Genomic DNA, 23,193 nt, shown 5'->3' with positions numbered 1-23,193 from the left:
CAGTCCTTCCCCGGGAGGAAGAGCAGCTCCGTCTTGCTGAGGTTCAGCTTGAGGTGGTGATCCGTCATCCACACTGATATGTCTGCCAGACATGCAGAGATGCGATTCGCCACCTGGTTGTCAGAAGGGGGAAAGGAGAAGATTAATTGTGTGTCATCTGCATAGCAATGATATGAGAGACCATGTGAGGATATGACAGAGCCAAGTGACTTGGTGTATAGCGAGAATAGGAGCGGGCCAAGAACAGAGCCCTGGGGGACACCAGTGGTGAGAGCACGTGGTGCGGAGACAGATTCTCGCCACGCCACCTGGTAGGAGCGACCTGTCAGGTAGGACGCAATCCAAGCGTGCGCGGTGCCGGAGATGCCCAGCTCGGAGAGGGTGGAGAGGAGGATCTGATGGTTCACGGTATCAAAGGCAGCAGATAGGTCTAGAAGGATGAGAGCAGAGGAGAGAGACCCGTCCCCATAGCTTCCAGACCCGTCCCCATAGCTTCCAGACCCGTCCCCATAGCTCCCAGACCCATAGCTACCAGACCCGTCCCCATAACTACCAGACCCGTCCCCATAACTACCAGACCCGTCCCCATAACTACCAGACCCATAGCTACCAGACCCGTCCCCATAACTACCAGACCCATAGCTACCAGACCCGTCCCCATAACTACCAGACCCGTCCCCATAACTACCAGACCCATAACTGCCAGACCCGTCCCCATAACTACCAGACCCATAACTACCAGACCCATAACTACCAGGCCCATAGCTACCAGGCCCATAGCTACCAGACCCATAGCTACCAGACCCGTCCCCATAACTACCAGACCCGTCCCCATAGCTACCAGACCCGTCCCCATAGCTACCAGACCCGTCCCCATTGCTACCAGACCCGTCCCCATAGCTACCAGACCCATCCCCATAGCTACCAGACCCATAGCTACCAGACCCGTCCCCATAACTACCAGACCCATAGCTACCAGACCCGTCCCCATAGCTACCAGACCCGTCCCCATAGCTACCAGACCCGTCCCCATAACTACCAGACCCATAGCTACCAGACCCGTCACCATAACTACCAGACCCATAGCTACCAGACCCGTCCCCATAACTACCAGACCCATAGCTACCAGACCCGTCCCCATAACTACCAGACCCATAGCTACCAGACCCGTCCCCATAACTACCAGACCCATAGCTACCAGACCCGTCCCCATAGCTACCAGACCCGTCCCCATAGCTACCAGACCCGTCCCCATAGCTACCAGACCCGTCCCCATAACTACCAGACCCATAGCTACCAGACCCGTCACCATAACTACCAGACCCATAGCTACCAGACCCGTCCCCATAACTACCAGACCCATAACTACCAGACCCGTCCCCATAACTACCAGACCCGTCCCCATAACTACCAGACCCATAGCTACCAGACCCGTCCCCATAACTACCAGACCCATAGCTACCAGACCCGTCCCCATAACTACCAGACCCGTCCCCATAACTACCAGACCCATAACTGCCAGACCCGTCCCCATAACTACCAGACCCATAACTACCAGACCCATAACTACCAGGCCCATAGCTACCAGGCCCATAGCTACCAGGCCCATAGCTACCAGACCCATAGCTACCAGACCCGTCCCCATAACTACCAGACCCGTCCCCATAGCTACCAGACCCGTCCCCATAGCTACCAGACCCGTCCCCATAGCTACCAGACCCGTCCCCATAGCTACCAGACCCGTCCCCATTGCTACCAGACCCGTCCCCATAGCTACCAGACCCGTCCCTATAGCTACCAGACCCATAGCTACCAGACCCGTCCCCATAACTACCAGACCCATAGCTACCAGACCCGTCCCCATAGCTACCAGACCCGTCCCCATAGCTACCAGACCCGTCCCCATAGCTACCAGACCCATAGCTACCAGACCCGTCACCATAACTACCAGACCCATAGCTACCAGACCCGTCCCCATAACTACCAGACCCATAGCTACCAGACCCGTCCCCATAACTACCAGACCCATAACTACCAGACCCGTCCCCATAACTACCAGACCCATAGCTACCAGACCCGTCCCCATAGCTACCAGACCCGTCCCCATAACTACCAGACCCATAGCTACCAGACCCGTCCCCATAGCTACCAGACCCGTCCCCATAACTACCAGACCCATAGCTACCAGACCCGTCCCCATAACTACCAGACCCGTCCCCATAACTACCAGACCCATAGCTACCAGACCCGTCCCCATAACTACCAGACCCATAACTACCAGACCCGTCCCCATAACTACCAGACCCGTCCCCATAACTACCAGACCCGTCCCCATAACTACCAGACCCGTCCCCATAACTACCAGACCCGTCCCCATAACTACCAGACCCGTCCCCATAACTACCAGACACGTCCCCATAACTACCAGACACGTCCCCATAACTACCAGACCCCTACCAGACCCATCCCCGTAACTACCAGACCCGTCCCCATAGCTACCACACCCGTCCCCATAACTGCCACGCTGCATCTGCTGTCTGTCTGCCAGATCAACACCATGATCAATGGGCCATTTTCCTCCTCACACTTTTGCACAGTAAACACTTTTAATCTTATTGCACTGGATTGGGACCAATCTCTCTCTCTCTGTCTTTTACTGTCTGCATGTCCCTCTGTCACGCACTCTCTCTTACTCTCGCTCATTTCTCTCTTTCTCTCTCACACACATACAGTTGAAGTCGGAAGTTTACATACACTTAGCTTGGAGTCATTAAAACTTGTTTTTCAGTCACTCCACAACTTTCTTGTTAACCTGTTAGGAACAGACGTTCCGCTAGCGGAACGCCTCACCAATATCCAATGGTATAGCGTGGCGCGAAATACAAACACCTAAAAAATGCTATAACTTCAATTTCTCAAACATATGACCATTTTACACCATTTTAAAGATAAGACTCTCGTTAATCTAACCACACTGTCCGATTTCAAAAAGGTTTTACAGCGAAAGCAAAACATTAGATTATGTCAGGAGAGTGCCCTCCCAAAAATAATCACACAGCCATTTTCAAAGCTAGCATATATGTCACAAAAACCAAAACCACAGCTAAATGCAGCACTAACCTTTGATGATCTTCATCAGATGACACTCCTAGGACGTTATGTTATACAATACATGCATGTTTTGTTCAATCAAGTTCATATTTATATAAAAAAACAGCTTTTTACATTAGCATGTGATGTTCAGAACTAGCATACCCACCGCAAACTTCCGGTGAATTTACTAAATTACTCACGATAAACGTTCACAAAAAACATAACAATTATTTTAAGAATTATAGATACAGAACTCCTTTATGCAATCGCGGTGTCAGATTTTAAAATAGCTTTTCGGCGAAAGCACATTTTGCAATATTCTGAGTACATAGCCCGGCCATCACGGCTAGCTAATTTGACACCCACCAAGTTTGGCCCTCGCCAAACTCAGATTTACTATAAGAAAAATTGGATTACCTTTGCTGTTCTTCGTCAGAATGCACTCCCAGGACTTCTACTTCAAAAACAAATGTTGTTTTGGTTTGAAATAATCCATAGTTATATCCAAATAGCTCCGTTTTGTTCGTGCGTTCAAGTCACTATCCGAAGGGTGACGCGCCGGCGCATTTCATGACAAAAAATGTCAAAATATTCTATTACCGTACTTCGAAGCATGTCAAACGCTGTTTAAAATAAATTTTTATGCTATTTTTCTCATAAAATAGCGATAATATTCCAACCGGGCGACGTTGTGTTCATTGAAACACTGAAAGAAAAAAATGGAGTCGTCTCGTGCACGCGCACCTCAGTGTCATTGTTCTCAGCAGGACCACTCACAAAAACCCCTGCTGTTTTTCACCCAAAGACTGGAGAGCTCTCATTCCACTTTCTGGCACCTTCCTAGAGCCAATGGAAGCCTTGGAAAATGTCACGTTACAGCAGAGATGCTGTATTTTTGATAGAGATGCCCTAGAAGGAGAACAAATTGTCAGACAGGGCACTTCCTGTGTAGAATCTTCTCAGGTTTTGGCCTGCCATATGAGTTCTGTTATACTCACAGACACCATTCAAACAGTTTTAGAAACTTTACAGTGTTTTCTATCCAAATCTATTATATGCATATTCTAGTTTCTGGGCAGGAGTAGTAACCAGATTAAATCGGGTACGTTTTTTAACCGGCCATGAAAATACTGCCCCCTATCCCAAACAGGTTAACAAACTATAGTCGGTTAGGACATCTACTTTGTGCATGACACAAGTCATTTTTCCAACAATTGTTTACAGACAGATTATTTGTGGGTCAGAAGTTTACATACACTAAGTTGAATGTGCCTTTAAACAGGTTGGAAAATTCCAGAAAATCATGGCATGGCTTTAGAAGCTTCTGATAGGCTAATTGACATCATTGAGTCAGTTGGAGGTGTACCTGTGGATGTATTTCAAGGCCTACCTTCAACCTCAGTGCCTCTTTGCTTGACATCATGGGAAGATCAAAAGAAATCAGCCAAGACCTCAGAAAAAAAAATTGTAGACCACAAGTCTGGTTCATCCTTGGGAGCAATTTCCAAACGCCTGAAGGTACCATGTTCATCTGTACAAACAATAGTACGCAAGTATAAACACCATGTGTCCACGCAGCCATCATACCGCTCTGAAAGGAGACGCATTCTGTCTCCTAGAGATGAACGTACTTTGGTGCGAAAAGTGCAAATCAATCCCAGAACAACAGCAAAGGACCCTGTGAAGATGCTGGAGGAAACAGGTACAAAATTATCTATATCCACAGTAAAACGAGTCCTATATCGGCATAAACTGAAAGGCCACTCAGCAAGGAAGAAGCCACTGCTCCAAAACCGCCATAAAAAAGCCAGACTACAGTTCGCAACTGCACATGGGGACAAAGATCGTACTTTTTGGAGAAATGTCCTCTGGTCTGATGAAACAAAAATAGAACTGTTTGGCCACAATGACCATCGTTATGTTTGGAGGAAAAAGGGGGATGCTTGCAAGCCGAAGAACACCATCCCAACCGTGAAGCACGGGGGTGGTTGCATCATGTTGTGGGGGTGCTTGCTGCAGGAGGGACTGGTGCACTTCACAAAATAGATGGCATCATGAGGCAGGAAAATTATACACTGCTCAAAAAAATAAAGGGAACACTTAAACAACACAATGTAACTCCAAGTCAATCACACTTCTGTGAAATCAAACTGTCCACTTAGGAAGCAACACTGATTGACAGTACATTTCACATGCTGTTGTGCAAATGGAATAGACAACAGGTGGAAATTATAGGCAATTAGCAAGACACCCCCAATGAAGGAGTGGTTCTGCAGGTGGGGAACACAGACCACTTCTCAGTTCCTATGCTTCCTGGCTGATGTTTTGGTCACTTTTGAATGCTGGCAGAGATTTCACTCTAGTGGTAGCATGAGACTGAGTCTACAACCCACACAAGTGGCTCAGGTAGTGCAGCTCATCCAGGATGGCACATCAATGCGAGCTGTGGCAAGAAGGTTTGCTGTGTCTGTCAGCGTAGTGTCCAGAGCATGGAGGCGCTACCAGGAGACAGACCAGTACATCAGGAGACGTGGAGGAGGCCGTAGGAGGGCAACAACCCAGCAGCAGGACTGCTACCTCCGCCTTTGTGCAAGGAGGAGCAGGAGAAGCACTGCCAGAGCCCTGCAAAATGACCTCCAGCATGCCACAAATGTGCATGTGTCTGCTCAAACGGTCAGAAACAGACTCCATGAGGGTGGTATGAGGGCCCGACATCCACAGGTGGGGGTTGTGCTTACAGCCCAACACCGTGCAGGACGTTTGGCATTTGCCAGAGAAGATTGGCAAATTCGCCACTGGCGCCCTGTGCTCTTCACAGATGAAAGCAGGTTCACACTGAGCAAATGTGACAGACGTGACAGTCTGGAGACGCCGTGGAGAACGTTCTGCTGCCTGCAACATCCTCCAGCATGACCGGTTTGGCAGTGGGTCAGTCATGGTGTGGGGTGGCATTTCTTTGGGGGGACACACAGCCCTCCATGTGCTCGCCAGAGCTAGCCTGACTGCCAATAGGTACCGAGATGAGATCCTCAGACCCCTTGTGAGACCATATGCTGGTGCGGTTGGCCCTGGGTTCCTCCTAATGCAAGACAATGCTAGACCTCATGTGGCTGGAGTGTGTCAGCAGTTCCTGCAAGAGGAAGGCATTGATGCTATGGACTGGCCCGCCCGTTCCCCAGACCTGAATCCAATTGAGCACATCTGGGACATCATGTCTCGCTCCATCCACCAACGCCACGCTGCACCACAGACTGTCCAGGAGTTGGCGGATGCTTTAGTCCAGGTCTGGAAGGAGATCCCTCAGGAGACCATCCACCACCTCATCAGGAGCATGCCCAGGCGTTGTAGGGAGGTCATACAGGCACGTGGAGGCCACACACACTACTGAGCCTCATTTTGACTTGTTTTAAGGACATTACATCAAAGTTGGATCAGCCTGTAGTGTGGTTTTCCACTTTAATTTTGAGTGTGACTCCAAATCCAGACCTCCATGGGTTGATAAATTGGATTTCCATTGATTATTTTTGTGTGATTTTTGTTGTCAGCACATTCAACTATGTAAAGAAAAAAGTATTTAATAAGATTTTTTCTTTCATTCAGATCTAGGATGTGTTGTTTAAGTGTTCCCTTTATTTTTTTGAGCAGCATATATTGAAGCAACATCTCATGACATCAGTCAGGAAGTTAAAGCGTGGTTGTAAATGGGTCTTGCAAATGGACAATGACCCCAAGCATACTTCCAAAGTTGTGGCAAAATGGCTTAAGGACAACAACGTCAAGGTATTGGAGTGGCCATCACAAAGCCGTGACCTCAATCCCATAGAAAATTTGTGTGCAGAACTCAAAAAGCGTGTGCGAGCAAGGAGGCCTACAAACCTGACTCAGTTACACCAGCTCTGTCAGGAGGAATGGGCCAAAATTCACCCAACTTATTGTGGGAAGCTTGTGGAAGGCTACCCAAAACATTTGACCCAAGTTAAACAATGTAAAGGCAATGCTACTAAATAAAAATTGAGAGTATGTAAACTTCTGACCCACTGGGAATGTGATGAAAGAAATAAAAGCTGAAATAAATCATTCTCTCTACTATTATTCTGACATTTCACATTCTTAAAATAAAGTGGTGATCCTAACTGACCTAAAACAGGGATTACATGTCAGGAATTGTGAAAAACTGAGTTTAAAGGTATTTGGCTAAGGTGTATGTAAACTTCCGACTTCAACTGTACCTTCACCATCTTTCATCTAGAGAATATTCTCATGTCAGCCACATTCACAGCATACTGTCACCACAAACACACAGACCTATCAGACACAAAAGTGATTCATTCCAGGACTGAAGTTGAAGTCTATTAAAAACCATTAAGTTCCAGTATGGTCGTACAGACACCATCTTGGTGCTCGATCACCACAGTAAAAGTAGGCCAACCAAAGGCGGCGACGTCAGATGACTGAGTGACTCCCAACCCGTCTCGCTCAATCAGGCTGCGCTAAGCGAACACTGTCATTGAGCGAAAAAGTTCATTAGCTCTACAAGCTAATCATCTCCCCTTTTGCTAATTAACAATCAATTAGAAAACACAGAAGCCTCTTGCTAATTATCAATCACCAACATAGCATGAACCTCGTATATTATCCCTAGTCCTTTTCAATAGAACATTTGTTCTAAAAGTTTTTGGGCCTCAGATGAAACAGCCCGCATTACAGTTAGCTTCAAACGCTAACTCTCCCTTTTTTTTATTTTTAACCTTTATTTAACTAGGCAAGTCAGTTAAGAACAACCTCTTATTTACAATGACGGCCACTTTTTAATCCACCAGCCACTGTGGCAGGTAGATGGAAAATTTGTCAGCCAAAATATTTTTGCGCCATAATTACCTAAAATAAAAATACACAAGCTGATGTCCATGCCTAATGTTTCTAAAACATAACTTTTATTAGTAAGAAATACACCCAAACAAGGGCACTGCGTTCATCCACCTCTGGACTGCTGGCCCCCCTACCTCTGAGGAAGCACAGTTCCCGCTCAGCCCAGTCAAAACTGTTCGCTGCTCTGGCACCCCAATGGTGGAACAAGCTCCCTCACGACGCCAGGACAGCGGAGTCAATCACCACCTTCCGGAGACACCTGAAACCCCACCTCTTTAAGGAATACCTAGGATAGGATAAAGTAATCCTTCTAACCCCCCCCCCCCCTTAAAATATTTAGATGCACTATTGTAAAGTGGTTGTTCCACTGGATATCATAAGGTGAATGCACCAATTTGTAAGTCGCTCTGGATAAGAGCGTCTGCTAAATGACTTAAATGTAAATGTAAATAATGTGAGATATAGCACAATTTCATTTTTTGTGACCCGAGAACATATCAGATGAGACAAAATGTTCAGGGTGGGAGGTTACTGTGGTAACCAGGTCACTGGAGTCCTGTCACGTGTCTGTGTGTGAGAGATGTTGGTTCTGACTAGGAGTAGACATCTCTTTGCATCAGTTGAAGCAGCAGACTCAAACTTCCATTTAAAAACAGCCAACCTTGTGAACAAAACAATGTAAATAGCCAAGAAACACGAGGACAAAGTCTCACTTTGTAGACTTTCGAGTAAATTTGACCAACTTTGATGCCTGTGCGCAGCGCCTCCAAAAATGAATCAGCACAGTGCACAAATCTTTCCTGCCAGGCAGTGTTTCTTCATGAGGTGGGATATAGATTGATATTTATTTGTGCGATTAGCAGCTATGAAACAAAACGGCAGAAATACTTTGAAAACAACTACTGCAGTATTTTCCTCGCACGTGATCATACTTTACTTTTTCCACTATATTTGTATTCGTAAATGTAATGCCCGCACTGTCGAGCCCTGCAAATTGACCACCCATTTACGTGGCTGGTGAAATTGTCATTTTTTACCAATCAATACCTAAATCTACCCGCATTTGTGGATGTTAATTTTATGCCCTGGTTGGCTCTTTGTAGCGACATAAGCTAATGCACAACACTCACCTAGCGCTTTGAGCTAGGATTGTTGTTTTGGCTTTGGTGTTAGCTCCAGTGTTTGCGTCGCTAGCTCCAGTGTGTGTTTGTGTGTTAGCTCCAGTGTTAGCGTCGCTAGCGCCAGTGTGTGTGTGTTAGCTCCAGGGTTAGCGTCGCTAGCTCCAGTGTGTGTGTGTGTTAGCGTCGCTAGCTCCAGTGTGTGTTTGTGTGTTAGCTCCAGTGTGTGTTTGTTAGCTCCAGTGTGTGTTTGTGTGTTAGCTCCAGTGTTAGTGTCGCTAGCTCCAGAGTGTGTTTGTGTGTTAGCTCCAGTGTTAGTGTCGCTAGCTCCAGTGTGTGTTTGTGTGTTAGCTCCAGTGTGTGTGTGTTTGTTAGCTCCAGTGTGTGTTTGTGTGTTAGCTCCAGTGTTAGTGTCGCTAGCTCCAGAGTGTGTTTGTGTGTTAGCTCCAGTGTTAGCGTCGCTAGCTCCAGTGTTTGTATTTGTGCTGATGCAGGCATGTGAGTGTGGAGTGTTTTGGGAGGGAGGGAGAGAGCAGAAGGCAGCCTGTGGGAGAGCAGCTGTGATGTGGATGGAGAGTTTAGAGGACGTACGCTGCTGCTTGAAGCCCAAGCTGAAGAGGGATATGAGAGCTGGGGATCAGACCAACACTTGCTTTTAATTGCTGTGCTGTTCTGCAGATGAGAGGCCACATGGAATCTGTAGTTTATTTCCCAACAGATTATTTTTATTTTGGCCGTGTAGGTAAATTGCACTACTGTGAAGGGATGGATGTGCTGCCTCGTGGGAAATGTAGTGTTTTGGGGAGTTGCAGTGTACATTTTATTATGAGAGAACGGATGATGTGGGTAGTGTAGTTTCTTTGTAGGTGTTATATGGGGCGGCAGGTAGCCTAGTGCTTAGAGCGTTGGACTGGTAATCGAAAGGTTGTAAGATCGAATCCCCGAGCTGAAAAGGTACAAATCTGTCGTTCTGCCCCTGAACAAGGCAGTTAAACCCACTGTTCCCAGGCCGTCATTGAAAATAAGAATTTGTTCTTAACTGACTTGCCTAGTTAAATAAAGATTAAAAAAAATGGGTTACAGTGTAATTATTCTGTGGTGAAAATGCCTTGTGCAAGTGAAGTTGTTACATTTTGGTGTAATTGTGCCGAGAGGAACAAATGAGGTGCTTTGGGGTTATGTAGTTTTTTCTATTGTGCTGAAGGCAGACATGATGCCCCATGGGAAATACAGTTTCTTCTATTACAGGGTAATTGTGTGGTGGGGCATTGCTGTGATGCCTCATGGGAAATGTAGTTTCTTCTATCAGTGTAATTGAACAGTGGGGTAGAGATGAGATGCCACATGGGAATTGTAGGTTTGTCGGTTAATACAGCCGTCTGCCCTTATCAGTGAACAGCAGAGATAAATTGAGTACTCAATAGCAGCACGGACTCTGGGGGGCTCCGAGGCCCTACAGACAAACACAGAGACACAACCAATCACTCACCTATCATTGGCAGTAAAGATAGACAGTTCTGAGACATACAGGCTGACTCTTTTGTCGTGGTGTACTCAATGGCCTTTTGCAGTACTTTCAACCAACTTTGTCTGGTTGACTGCTTGCCATCGACCCCCTCACCCTAAACCCCCAATGGGTTCCTGTCATGTCCCATCAAGCCCCCCCCCCCCCCCCCCCGCCATTACACTGTGGAGTGTGCAAAAGCATGCCCCTTCCTCACTGTTCGATACCTCATTAACCAGTAAGAGTTGGTGTTGAACGCCTAATGGACACTTTCATATCGACCCTACCTCTCATACCCACACACACACCGCCAGCAGCAGTGCTCTGAGGGCCTTGTGACATGTCCAGGGTGACAGTGACACGCGCCACTAGCCAAGCTCTATTTCCCCTGGCCCGACCACACACACACACACTCCTGCCTCCCCCGCACCCTGGGGTCAGGAGAGGAGAGAGAGACAGAGGGGGGGAAGTGAGGGTTGGAGAGTGGGTGTAGGTCATTTAAACTTCTGTCACTTCACAGTGGGTGATCTCATGGGGAGAGACAATAAAATAATAGAAACAAGCTATTACTGCTACTCTAACCTAGGTCTGCCAACTCATCTTTAGCCAACTCATCTTTAGCTATGTCTATAGGGTTCCCTTTTTTATACTTTCTTTTGTTGTATCATAATCATTTAGGCTGGTTCATATGGTCAACATTTTCTTTCAGTGGAACATGACCTACAAGAGACATGATTACATTGGTCTGTCTGTGTATTTTACCATCAAATGCACTTGTGTAGGTCAAATCTCGAAGTTCTCGGCCTGTGTGTCTCTACCTGGTGTGTGTGTGTGTGTGTGTGTGTGTGTGTGTGTGTGTGTGTGTGTGTGTGTGTGTGTGTGTGTGTGTGTGTGTGTGTGTGTGTGTGTGTGTGTGTGTGTGTGTGGGAGATGAAGTAGGCCCACATACCTTTTTAAAAACCTTGTTCACAATGTTTCTATCCAAGAGTAGGGCTGTGGTCATGACATTTCATCAGCCGTTGATTGTCAAGCTAATAACTGCCGGTCTCACGGTAATTGACTGTTAATTAACATAAACACATTCAGCATCTCCTGGCTTCCACACACTGCCTACAAGCCACTGATGCAGACCTTCAGAACATCTACATTTTTAGAAGTCTAATAAATCCATGTAATATAGCCTACACCTTCACAATAAATCCATTATTTATTCTAAAACAGATCTAAAGAAACATGATATGAAGAAAATGTAGACTATTTCAGATTAACAGAATAGCATACTCTGAGTTGTCCTTATGTTAGGCCCTGATCTGGCTATCCTGTGGTTAATTTTCATGCCAGCCAGGTAGGCTATACTCCTGTTGTAAAGAGAAGCAATGTGCTTAATATTAGGAAAGTTAATAAATATAGTAGATCTAGCCTATAGAAAGCTGATGGGACCCTCCTCTTTTTAATAGAGGCCATCACTCTATTTTCTCACACAATTGCATAGCCTATAGAAATGTTGCTACATGAGCTCATAGACTCTCATGAAGTGTTTGATTAGATTTTAGATAACATTTGCATTGATGTCAGAGTGATTAGAGGGACAATAGAGTGCTGAGTACCAGGCAGTTAGCACGTTTGGTAGGCTACTAATGACCATCAGCAGCATCAGAGCTTGGAGAAGCCTAGTGACCGTGACTAAGCGGTCACATGGAATTTGACTGCGGTCATGACTCGTGACCGTCGGTGTGACGGTAATACGGTCACCGTAACAGCCCTATCCCAGAGTGTATATGTGTGTGTGTATAGCCTATATAACGTGGTGCGTTATGTGCCTGCACTCACGGAGGCCAGGCCCTCTGATGGGGTGCTCCCCTGTCGTTGGTCCTCCCCTGTCGTTGGTCCTCCCCTGTCGTTGGTCCTCCCCTGTCGTTGGTCCTCCCCTGTCGTTGGTCCTCCTTAACTCGTTGAACCATCGGTTTCGGGGTGCTGTCATGTCACGTTGTCCCCCTCGCTGCCTGAAAGCCCCCGACAGACCACACTGCTGGAGCTACCAGCATGCACCGGGGCCTGTCCCAGCATGCCTCACAGGGACTTCAGAGGGACACACACGCAGTCACACACACACAGGCAGACATACCGTACTCACACACACAGACATGCACAGATGGCACACACACACACTCCCACACACAGCCTCCAGGGAGCAGTCTCTGACGAAGACTGCTGTGATTAAAAGAGGGGCTTTTCAAATCAAATCCATGTTACTAGGATGTCTGGAGAGACATGGGGAGAACACTCACCATGCACTATTCATTGGAAAGACAGACAGCCAGTGGTGTGGTTCTCTCTGTGAAGGATATCACTTAAAGATGAACTATGCAGAAATAGCTCCACCATTTCCTGGTTGCTAAAATTCTAATAGTTTGCCTAATTTCAGTTTATGTTACAAAACAAGCAAGTATAGTGTAGCGAATCATTGTACCATCTAAAACCCTGAAATGTATTTTCCATAACCAAAAATATTGTATTTTCAGCTGTTTGAAGCTGGTGTACAAAACTGAAAGTAAAAGACTGAAAAACTAAACTTAAGAATGGGAAGCATAGAAATAACACACACAGAACAGATTTACAGCTTCATAGTCTTGCTTTCAATGAGAATGACAGATCTATAACTCCATTTCTATGGGAATTTGGTCATGACGCCCAAAAAGTAACATTTTGCAGCTTTAAGACTAACACCCAGGACTGCAGAGTCAGATAAGCCTGGAAAGAACTACGAAGTGAGGAGTAGTTGTTATTCACAAGTACAGAGGCAGACTGTTCAGAAGGTAAATTGGACTCGGATACCAGTTGTTAATCCATTGCTGACTATTCATAAGATGGAATACATTTGGTGTCTCTTTTTGTGTTTTGGGGGAAATGAAAGAAAGAAAGAAAGAAAGAAAGAAAGAAAGAAAGAAAGAAAGAAAGAAAGAAAGAAGAAAGAAAGAAAGAAAGAAAGAAAGAAAGAAAGAAAGAAAGATGTTTTGCAAGTCAGAGAAGGCATCGGGTATATAATACAACTGATACTTAGTGTTGCTAACGAGCGTTAACTTTGTTGTACAAAATGAAGAACATTATTCCAGATTGACTATAATGGGGTTCTAAGGCATCACCTGCATTGAGTCAGACACTATGGTAATGGCTGTACTCTCTGTACCAAAAACAGGATGCACATGATCTGTTCATCCTGAACCAGAAAGAATAGTCACTCACACACCTCCTGCCAAAAACCTGCCATCTAGCACATTCACAGCCTTGCACCAAAACACCACCTGATCTTACACTCTCACATACACACATGTAGAGACACACACACACACAATCGCCAAAACACCACCTGATCTTGCACTCTCACATACACACATGTAGAGACACACACACACAATCTCCAAAACACCACCTGAGCTTGCACTCTCACATACACACATGTAGAGACACACACACACACACAATCTCCAAAATACCACCTGTGTATAGTGATCCACCAAACACACTCTTACTTAGTCTTATTCTACACACTCAACACACTCTCCAACACACTGACCAACAACACCATATTCCCACCACCTCCCAGTCTGCCAGGTAGTGACAGGTTGTTCACCAACACCATATTCCCACCACCTCCCAGTCTACCAGGTAGTGACAGGTTGTTCACCAACACCATATTCCCACCACCTCCCAGTCTACCAGGTAGTGACAGGTTGTTCACCAACACCATATTCCCACCACCTCCCAGTCTACCAGGTAGTGACAGGTTGTTCACCAACACCATATTCCCACCACCTCCCAGTCTACCAGGTAGTGACAGGTTGTTCACCAACACCATATTCCCACCACCTCCCAGTCTACCAGGTAGTGACAGGTTGTTCACCAACACCATATTCCCACCACCTCCCAGTCTGCCAGGTAGTGACAGGTTGTTCACCAACACCATATTCCCACCACCTCCCAGTCTACCAGGTAGTGACAGGTTGTTCACCAACACCATATTCCCACCACCTCCCAGTCTGCCAGGTAGTGACAGGTTGTTCACCAACACCATATTCCCACCACCTCCCAGTCTACCAGGTAGTGACAGGTTGTTCACCAACACCATATTCCCACCACCTCCCAGTCTACCAGGTAGTGACAGGTTGTTCACCAACACCATATTCCCACCACCTCCCAGTCTACCAGGTAGTGACAGGTTGTTCACCAACACCATATTCCCACCACCTCCCAGTCTACCAGGTAGTGACAGGTTGTTCACCAACACCATATTTCCACCACCTCCCAGTCTGCCAGGTAGTGACAGGTTGTTCACCAACACCATATTCCCACCACCTCCCAGTCTACCAGGTAGTGACAGGTTGTTCACCAACACCATATTCCCACCACCTCCCAGTCTACCAGGTAGTGACAGGTTGTTCACCAACACCATATTCCCACCACCTCCCAGTCTACCAGGTAGTGACAGGTTGTTCACCAACACCATATTCCCACCACCTCCCAGTCTACCAGGTAGTGACAGGTTGTTCACCAACACCATATTCCCACCACCTCCCAGTCTACCAGGTAGTGACAGGTTGTTCACCAACACCATATTCCCACCACCTCCCAGTCTACCAGGTAGTGACAGGTTGTTCACCAACACCATATTCCCACCACCTCCCAGTCTACCAGGTAGTGACAGGTTGTTCACCAACACCATATTCCCACCACCTCCCAGTCTACCAGGTAGTGACAGGTTGTTCACCAACACCATATTCCCACCACCTCCCAGTCTACCAGGTAGTGACAGGTTGTTCACCAACACCATATTCCCACCACCTCCCAGTCTGCCAGGTAGTGACAGGTTGTTCACCAACACCATATTCCCACCACCTCCCAGTCTACCAGGTAGTGACAGGTTGTTCACCAACACCATATTCCCACCACCTCCCAGTCTACCAGGTAGTGACAGGTTGTTCACCAACACCATATTCCCACCACCTCCCAGTCTACCAGGTAGTGACAGGTTGTTCACCAACACCATATTCCCACCACCTCCCAGTCTGCCAGGTAGTGACAGGTTGTTCACCAACCTGGTTTAGATGGGACCAGGGGGATCTGTCTGGCATATGGAGCTCTGTGGGGTCATACAGTAATATTATATCTCTCTCTCTCACGCTCTCTCATTCTTCCTCCTCCCCCCCTACTATCATTCTGAAATACACAAAGCCTACCCCCCCCATCCTATTTATTTGTTTAGTTGAGATATTTATTTCCGTATTCTTTTTGTTTGCTGGTTTATTGGCTAGTGATTGTCCTACTCCAGTGGAAGTAGAGACCGTCTGGTGGCTGTGAAAAGAGTCCTGAAAGGGCTTTTCTGGAACAGCATATGGCCCATATTAGGAGGATGCTAGGCACACATCCACACACTGGTTTCCTGCTCTCACATACTGTACTGAAGACAACAGCAGGAGACGGTCTGTCAGGAAGGCACCCCTTAGTTAAAGGACAAAGAGCTTGGCTAGCTGTCTGGCAGCTCCCTTTCATTCATATAGTAATGCCTCCATATAGTCCCCTGCTATTGGCCAGGACCAAATATGAGGTCATTATTGAGATGGGATTACTCTAAGATGTCTCCAAAGCAGACGGTAGGTGGGTCGGTGGTGGATGAAAGGAAATGACAAGATGATGGAATTCAATCCAGGCACGGAGCACCAAAATACTTTTAACATGGCGTATCCAGACCCCTCCCAGCCACTCAAATGTCACCGGTGACCTCTGAAGTAAGACGTTAATGCTATTGACTAGGACCTTCATATGGTCACATCTGTTTGGTAAGGAGATATGTGAACATCTGCTGTCCCCTTTTCTAAATTCTCACCATTAATTAGCTTTGATTGATAGCTTATGCAGCGGGTTGCAGTTTTCGACACCCCACGCACACACAGTCTCTCACACGCACCACACTCTCTCTCTCCAGCTCTCCATCACACACACTTTATCACACACACAAAGCGGTACGATCCAGCTGTACTGAAGTATGTTTTTCTTCCAGACCCTCGTGTGTCCTGGGTTGCTATCACATGAACCAGTGTATACCAGCTAGCTAAGCAATTAAACCCGATGCAGAATCCACGCTCTGCAGTTTTCAACATCTGCCGTCCCCCCATAATCTATGTTTGTTTCCTTGGCCGGGAGTCTCATCTGTTCTCCGGATCAGTTATGATGCATGATGGAACCCTCTGGTTAATATGGTACTGTATAGAGTAGACTCTCACCCCCCCTTCTCCTTCCTCAGCCTTTGACTCACTCTCTTCCACTCTTCACCCTCTCACCCCTTCTCTCCTCCTTATCCGTCCCCTCTTCTCATCCCTTATTTTTCCTGTCCTCCACCCCTTCTCACTCCTATTCTCCCCCCTTCAATGCCTTTGACCCCTTTCTCTTCCCCACTCCTCTCCCCTCTCCAAATTCTCCCCTATCACCCATTTTCTCCTCTTCAACCCACCCTCCATCTTATGAGTCCTCCCTCCCCCCTTCTCCTCACCCACTTTTTCCCTGACTGACCCGAGACACACACTCCAAAAGCCTCCCCATCGATCACGCTGGCAGGAAGGAGCCAGAGCTGAGGCTGGGTTAGCTTGGGTTGGAGGAGAGAGAGGAGGGCTGGCCAGAACCATATAGAGCTAAACCGCTCAGTCACAGTGCAGAGCACCGTCCTCGTTTGGAGCTTTTCAGCCTCTATACACACACACGGACAGACAATACCCACAGTCTCTCTTGACCTTACCCGGACATTTCCTTTCTGTCTCTCTCTCATTTTGCTCTTCTCCACCCCCTCCCTCCATCTCTCTCTCTCTCTCTCTCTCTCTCTCTCTCAACCTCCCTCCCCCATCCCTCGGTCCCATCATGCTGTGTCCTGTGACTAATCGTCAGGCTCAGTCAATGGGACTAAATGGACACTCTGGCATAACAAGAGGTCAATATGCCCAGCGCTGCCTGTCTGCCGCTCCTCGCTCGCTCTCTGTCTTTCTGTCTCTCTCTGTGTCTCTCTGTCAGTATCGCACTCTCTCTCTCTCTGTCTTTCTGTCTCTCTCTCACTTTCTCTCACTCACTCTCATCTGAGCCGAAGCATCACAAGTCAAATCTTGTCTATCCAAGCCAGGCTAATCTCCCACACTTACACAAAGACTAAGGATGGGGGAGAAAAATCACTACAGTTACATTTGACGATATATTGTTTTGACAATATTATTTTAGTGCTAGTTGCACACCACAACTAAAGTATTTTCCTTCATAGCCTGTTCTCCATCTTCTTTTTAAGTAGGAAGCCAATTTGTTTTCAGCACATTTACATGACTGATCAAAACTTGTTTTCTCATGACTCTCTTGTTCCTCTGCCTCAGACATATGGTGAGCAATATGTTTGGAACAACAAATCACAGTATCGAATCGTAATACATATGTGATCATTTTATTTAATCTTTATTTAACTAGGCAAGTCAGTTAAGAACAAATTCTTATTTACAATGACGACCTACCGGGGAACAGTGTGTTAACTGCCTTGTTCAGGGGCAGAACGACATATTTTTACCTTGTCAGCTCGGGGATTCGATCCAATAACCTTTCGGTTACTGGCTACCTGCCGCCCCTACATAACGTAGCAGCACCTAAGTATGGTGTTAATCTCGTCATTCCCAGCCCTAACAAAGACCCAGACATAGACACACATATACAAGCACAATCTACTTCATTTACAGACCTCAATATCCTACAGGATTCTGACTTCCTGACTCTATTCCCACCATTCACTGCTCTCAGGGCCCTCGCCGACTAATCACCTGCCCTTGTGATGCAGTACAATCACAATACAGGTCTGATTACATCACTAGCGTAGGCAGGTAGTGCGCCTTTCTTACCCTGCTGGCCTATCGCTGAAACGTGAATGCATTTTGATTGTAATGAAATGCTAAATAGGGAGGCTCTAAAAGCTAGCTCGCTGTATAGACGAGAGCCACTTGGCTTGATTGCTCACTGTTGTTAGCTGTTAGCACGTGGGTTAGCGGTTAGCATCCGCGTTTCCTATTGATCTGATGATGACCTAGCTGTTTTTGTTGTTACCATGTGCAATGCAGTGCTACCAATGAAGCCTGTCAACATGTGTATTATGAATGTATGGGTGGGAATGTGTTTGTCGGTGCGTGTTGATAGTCTAAAGTGGCGTCCTCCACTTGTGTCCTTCTCATTCATCTGCACTGAGCCGATTTTCAATGAAGGAAAGGAGACGAGTCGAGGAGGCCACGTTAGAGTTAAGATGCACCCAATGTGTTTCTCTCCACAGCATTCAATCTGGTTTAGTTGCAACACTAATGCATGTTCTCTTTCTCTCAGGTGACAGAGTATCTCAACGGTCAGGAGTCTGCCAAGACTGCCAGGGTAAGTCTCTCTCGGACTCGCTCTCTCTCTCGCTCGCTCGACACAATACAAATTCAGCCTAGCTTTATTGGCATGCCAGGTAAACCGGTGTTTCCAAAGCTGTAATTACAACTCCTAGTAGAAGACAGGAGCTCTCCTTCATTTGTCTGCTCCCTCTGTCTTTCTCTCCACCTGTCTGTTCTCTGAAGACATTACACATCTCATTGGCAGGCAGTGCTGTCCTAAATGGACACTGGCCCACAATCTGTGCAGGCCCACGCTGATGGAAAGAAAGCAAGGGGTAGAGAGGGAGAGATGGCATCCCCATGGCACACAGGCCTATGGCCCGCCTCCACACACTCCAGGGTCCGCTCACAGCACAGCAACCAATCCAAATGCAGGTGGTTCTACCTGTTTAGGTACACTAGCCAATCGTCTAGTCAGATGACAGAGCATATACAAAAAGTATCAGCCCAGTTTCAATCCTAATACTCCTAGTTATGCAGTAACTGTTTACTGTATCTTGCCCAAGAGCATAACCCAATGACCTTATATAGATTAGTTTGTCTAATCTTGGGGTGCTTGTTTTACCTGCTTTATGGTAAACAGGTGGCACTCATTTATCCTCCTTAAACACTGTGACCTTCAAGAAGGTACAGTTCTCTCCAACAGCCAGTCACAAGACAAACACTCTCACTGCTTTGACATATTGTCCAATCACACAACGCCATGCTCAAACAATAGTCCAATGCAAAATTGGTGCAAATGAGATGTAGTTCTCCAAAAGGCCGGAAGGAGTGACGAGGCATCGACGGAAAAGGAAAAGAAACAGGAAAGCCGACATTGACAACATGGCAGCCGCTTCCTAACGACTAGAGCAAGTTAGCATGGTCGCTAATTAGCTGTGAATCGTCATGTTAACAGCTGAACACACACTGCTGATGAGGAGAGGGGCCCTTGGTTGGTGTCGTGAAACATCTCTCATACACACACACACACACACACACACACACACACACACACACACACACACACACACACAACTTCTTGCGTACACACCTGGAATGCCCCCTCACACACTACCACCGCCCTTCCCATTGCGCGTCAAACGGAACGTTTAGCAGGAAATTGCTTGGATGCTTGATGAGGGATGCAGAGCTCAGCGGAGTGGATTTAATGGAATAGAGGGAATAGACAGGGATGTGTCTGAAGCACCAGAGCCCTTCTGGAAAGGATGAAATTATGATGCTCCCCTCGTTCTCACTGGGGTGTGAGAGTACACTGATGTTCTCTCTATACCTCTCTCTCTCTCTCTCTCTCTCTCTCTCTCTCTCTCTCTCTCTCTCTCTTTTCAACCTCTGTCTCCCTGCCCCTGTCTCTCGCTCTCTCTCTCGCTCTCTCTCTCTCTCTCTACCTTTCAACCTCTGTCTACCTCCCTGTCTCTTGCTCTCTCTCTCTCTCTACCTTTCAACCTCTGTCTACCTCCCCCTGTCTCTACCTCTCTCTCTACCTTTCAACCCGTCTACCTGTCCTCTCTCTCTCTCTCTCTCTCTCTCTCTCTCTCTCTCTCTCTCTCTCTCTCTCTCTCTCTCTCTCTCTCTCTCTACCTCTTTCTTTCTTCTCTCTCTCTCTCTCTCTCTCTCTCTCTCTCTCTCTCTCTCTCTCTCTCTCAACCCCTGTCTACCTCTCTCTCTCTCTCTCTCTCTGTCTCTGTCTCTGTCTCTCTCTGTCTCGGGGGGAGGCTGAGGCTCCCCATTTGAACTGAAGGTTAATGTGAGACTGTTGCTTGTCTGTTTTATTGTCAGCTATTCACTAAGCGCTCATGGTCTTTTCTGTCTCATGTTTTATCTCAGCTCAACATCTGGCGCTACGGAGACTTCCGCGACGACGACGCAGACGAGTTTGGCTACAAACTAAAGAAATGAAAAACGCACGGCGCCATTCCAAAGACCAACGCGGAAGACAAGATGCACTCATTGGACGAGAAAAAGTGACAGAAAACAATTCAATGAAAATAAAACAAAGTAAAGGACAAGCATTGACAGTCTCTTCCTTTTATTCCATGTTCATCCTAGCGGTCCTCTCTCCTGCTACTCTGCCCATCCCTTCCTCCTCCTCCTCTTCCCTCCTGACTCTGAAAGAGCATGCTATAGCTATGAACTCATAAAAACAGTGACTGTCCAATCCTTCCTCTTCTCCACCCTTCCTGAGCCACTACCAGTTGTTCTTACCATGTTCCTTCCCCCCCGCTGCAGAGCTCCGTTAATTGCCATGTCATCCTTTCAACCCGTTTCCTGATTAGTGACGTCATATTCCCACATCAGCTAATCATGCGCATCGCTACCTTACCCTATCCTACCACAGCCAATCCCTCCTCTCCGTTGTGCAGGAAAGGGGCTAGGCCTTGAGAAGGGGGATTTAAGCACAGGATCCATTCACTTGTATTATTAACAGCTTTTTGCAGAGAGAAACGCTTCCTTAATGAATGACAAGAAATGAAATGCTATGTTTTATGAAGTTTATTTTAAAAAGCTAGCTCGAGAGCCACACCATCCGGACGAGCTTATTTCTGTCCTTGATGTATAGCTATGTGATATGACATTTAATGATGTTTATGTTGGGAGTGTTTCATTCTCGTCTTTCTTCTTCTCTCTCTCGTGGCCAGAACACCTTGACAAACAGCATTTTCTCATCTTCCTCCTCCCTCTTTCTGTAATGTTTACATATGATGGTGACATGATGATCTGTCTCTCTCTCTGTCTCTGTATGCCGTAGCTGAAAGTGTTTGAATTTGTTTCCTTATGACAGACCTTGTCGTTGTATTAAAAAATTCTGCTGAATAAAAATGAGCAAATGATTAAAAAGAAGCATGTTGTTGTTACTGGAATTAAATCACCAAACGGTCAAAGCTGCTAGATTTCACCAAGGATTGTTAATGTCCTTAGCCTGGTTTAAACCAGACCGGATGCTGCGCTCCCCATTTGAATCATGCTGAGCGCAGCTTTCAGAATGGTTTTACCAGGCTATGGCGTCCTAGTTCTACTCAAAGGACTTAAAAGTACCAGTACTACTTTTGGTAGGTCGCCTCTTACATTTAAAAGACTCTTACACACCTTGATCTCATTTGCATCCTAAATAAGCGGTGTTGTTACCACAGAATGACACAGCACACGCCACTGTACTAGATATATTTCAACATAAGTGACATAAGTGGTTGGTTAGTGTCACATTTATTAGCATCCGTTCAGACAGTACGTAGGTTGAGCAACGACTCAAGTACAAGTTAAAGTATTGACTACACAGCATTTTGAATGCAAAAATAAATGTACACCTTGGATATGTAAATGTTGCCATGCATAGAGTTTTGTGTACACATTTTATGATCTGTTTATAGCGCGATCACATGACTGTACAATGGAATAGCAGCTCCGGTCCTGGAGAAGTGCAGTGGGTGCATGGTTTTGTTTCATGCCAAAAGTAACAACTGATTCAGCTATTAAATCCACAAAGTGTTCAATAGTCTTTAGTTATTTAAGAGCATTATCAGTTAAATCAAGTCTTTTAGAGCTACATTTACATTTGTCATTTAGCAGACACTCCTATCCAGAGCCACTTCCAATTAGTCCATTCATCTGAAGACGTGGAACAAAAGCCTAGCTGCAGTGTTGTCTTTCCCTCCAGTATTACCCTCAAGTGTCTTCAACCAGAGATCTATGTGGTTCACACACTCACCTCCTAAGAGGACCTGACACCTTTGTCCAAGTCCTATTTTAGATCCTATTAGATATACACAAGTACCTCAGAGGGGCTAGCAAGGGATCCTTTTAGACACCAGTCTTAATTTCCTGCCCCGCCAACCAATCAGGCAAGGCCTTACTCATTTAGCACAAATCAGAGATGGCTTTATTAATTTATCACAAGTGACGGGCACAAATTATGGGGTGGCAGGATGCTCCAAGGGCAATTATGAGCTCTGTCGCACGTTGCCTTCTTCAGCCACTTGAGTCACCTGCTGAGTCTGATGACTATGCTTTAAAAAGCCTTACTTCTCTTTTCTCACTCCCTCTCTTGTCCTCTCTCTCTCTCTTTTACAGGCACCATTCTTTTCACGCCTGGCTGCTCCTCCAGACTGATGAGATGTCTACTAGGGCACCTGATGGAGGGCAGCCTGGTCTCACTGACTAGATGTAACATAGT

At 46.5% G+C, this 23,193-nt stretch overlaps 1 protein-coding gene across 1 annotated transcript in view; it reads left to right on the top strand.

Moving 5' to 3' along the window:
* Window positions 1-21,034, top strand: part of snd1 (staphylococcal nuclease and tudor domain containing 1) — a 320,313-nt gene extending 299,279 nt beyond the window's left edge. Inside the window, exons 23-24 of the mRNA XM_045722231.2 lie at window positions 18,973-19,017; window positions 20,850-21,034. Coding sequence (XP_045578187.1) covers window positions 18,973-19,017; window positions 20,850-20,921 — 117 coding nt within the window. The 3' untranslated portion in view covers window positions 20,922-21,034. The remainder of the gene's footprint in view (window positions 1-18,972; window positions 19,018-20,849) is intronic.
* The last annotated feature ends 2,159 nt before the right edge of the window (window positions 21,035-23,193 follow it).

Source organism: Salmo salar, chromosome 07, assembly GCF_965601325.2.
Source record: "Salmo salar chromosome 07, fSalSal1, whole genome shotgun sequence".
Classification (NCBI taxonomy): domain Eukaryota; kingdom Metazoa; phylum Chordata; class Actinopteri; order Salmoniformes; family Salmonidae; genus Salmo; species Salmo salar.
The sequence above is the reverse complement of the archived record's forward strand: the minus strand, read 5'-3'. Positions and strand labels throughout refer to the sequence as shown.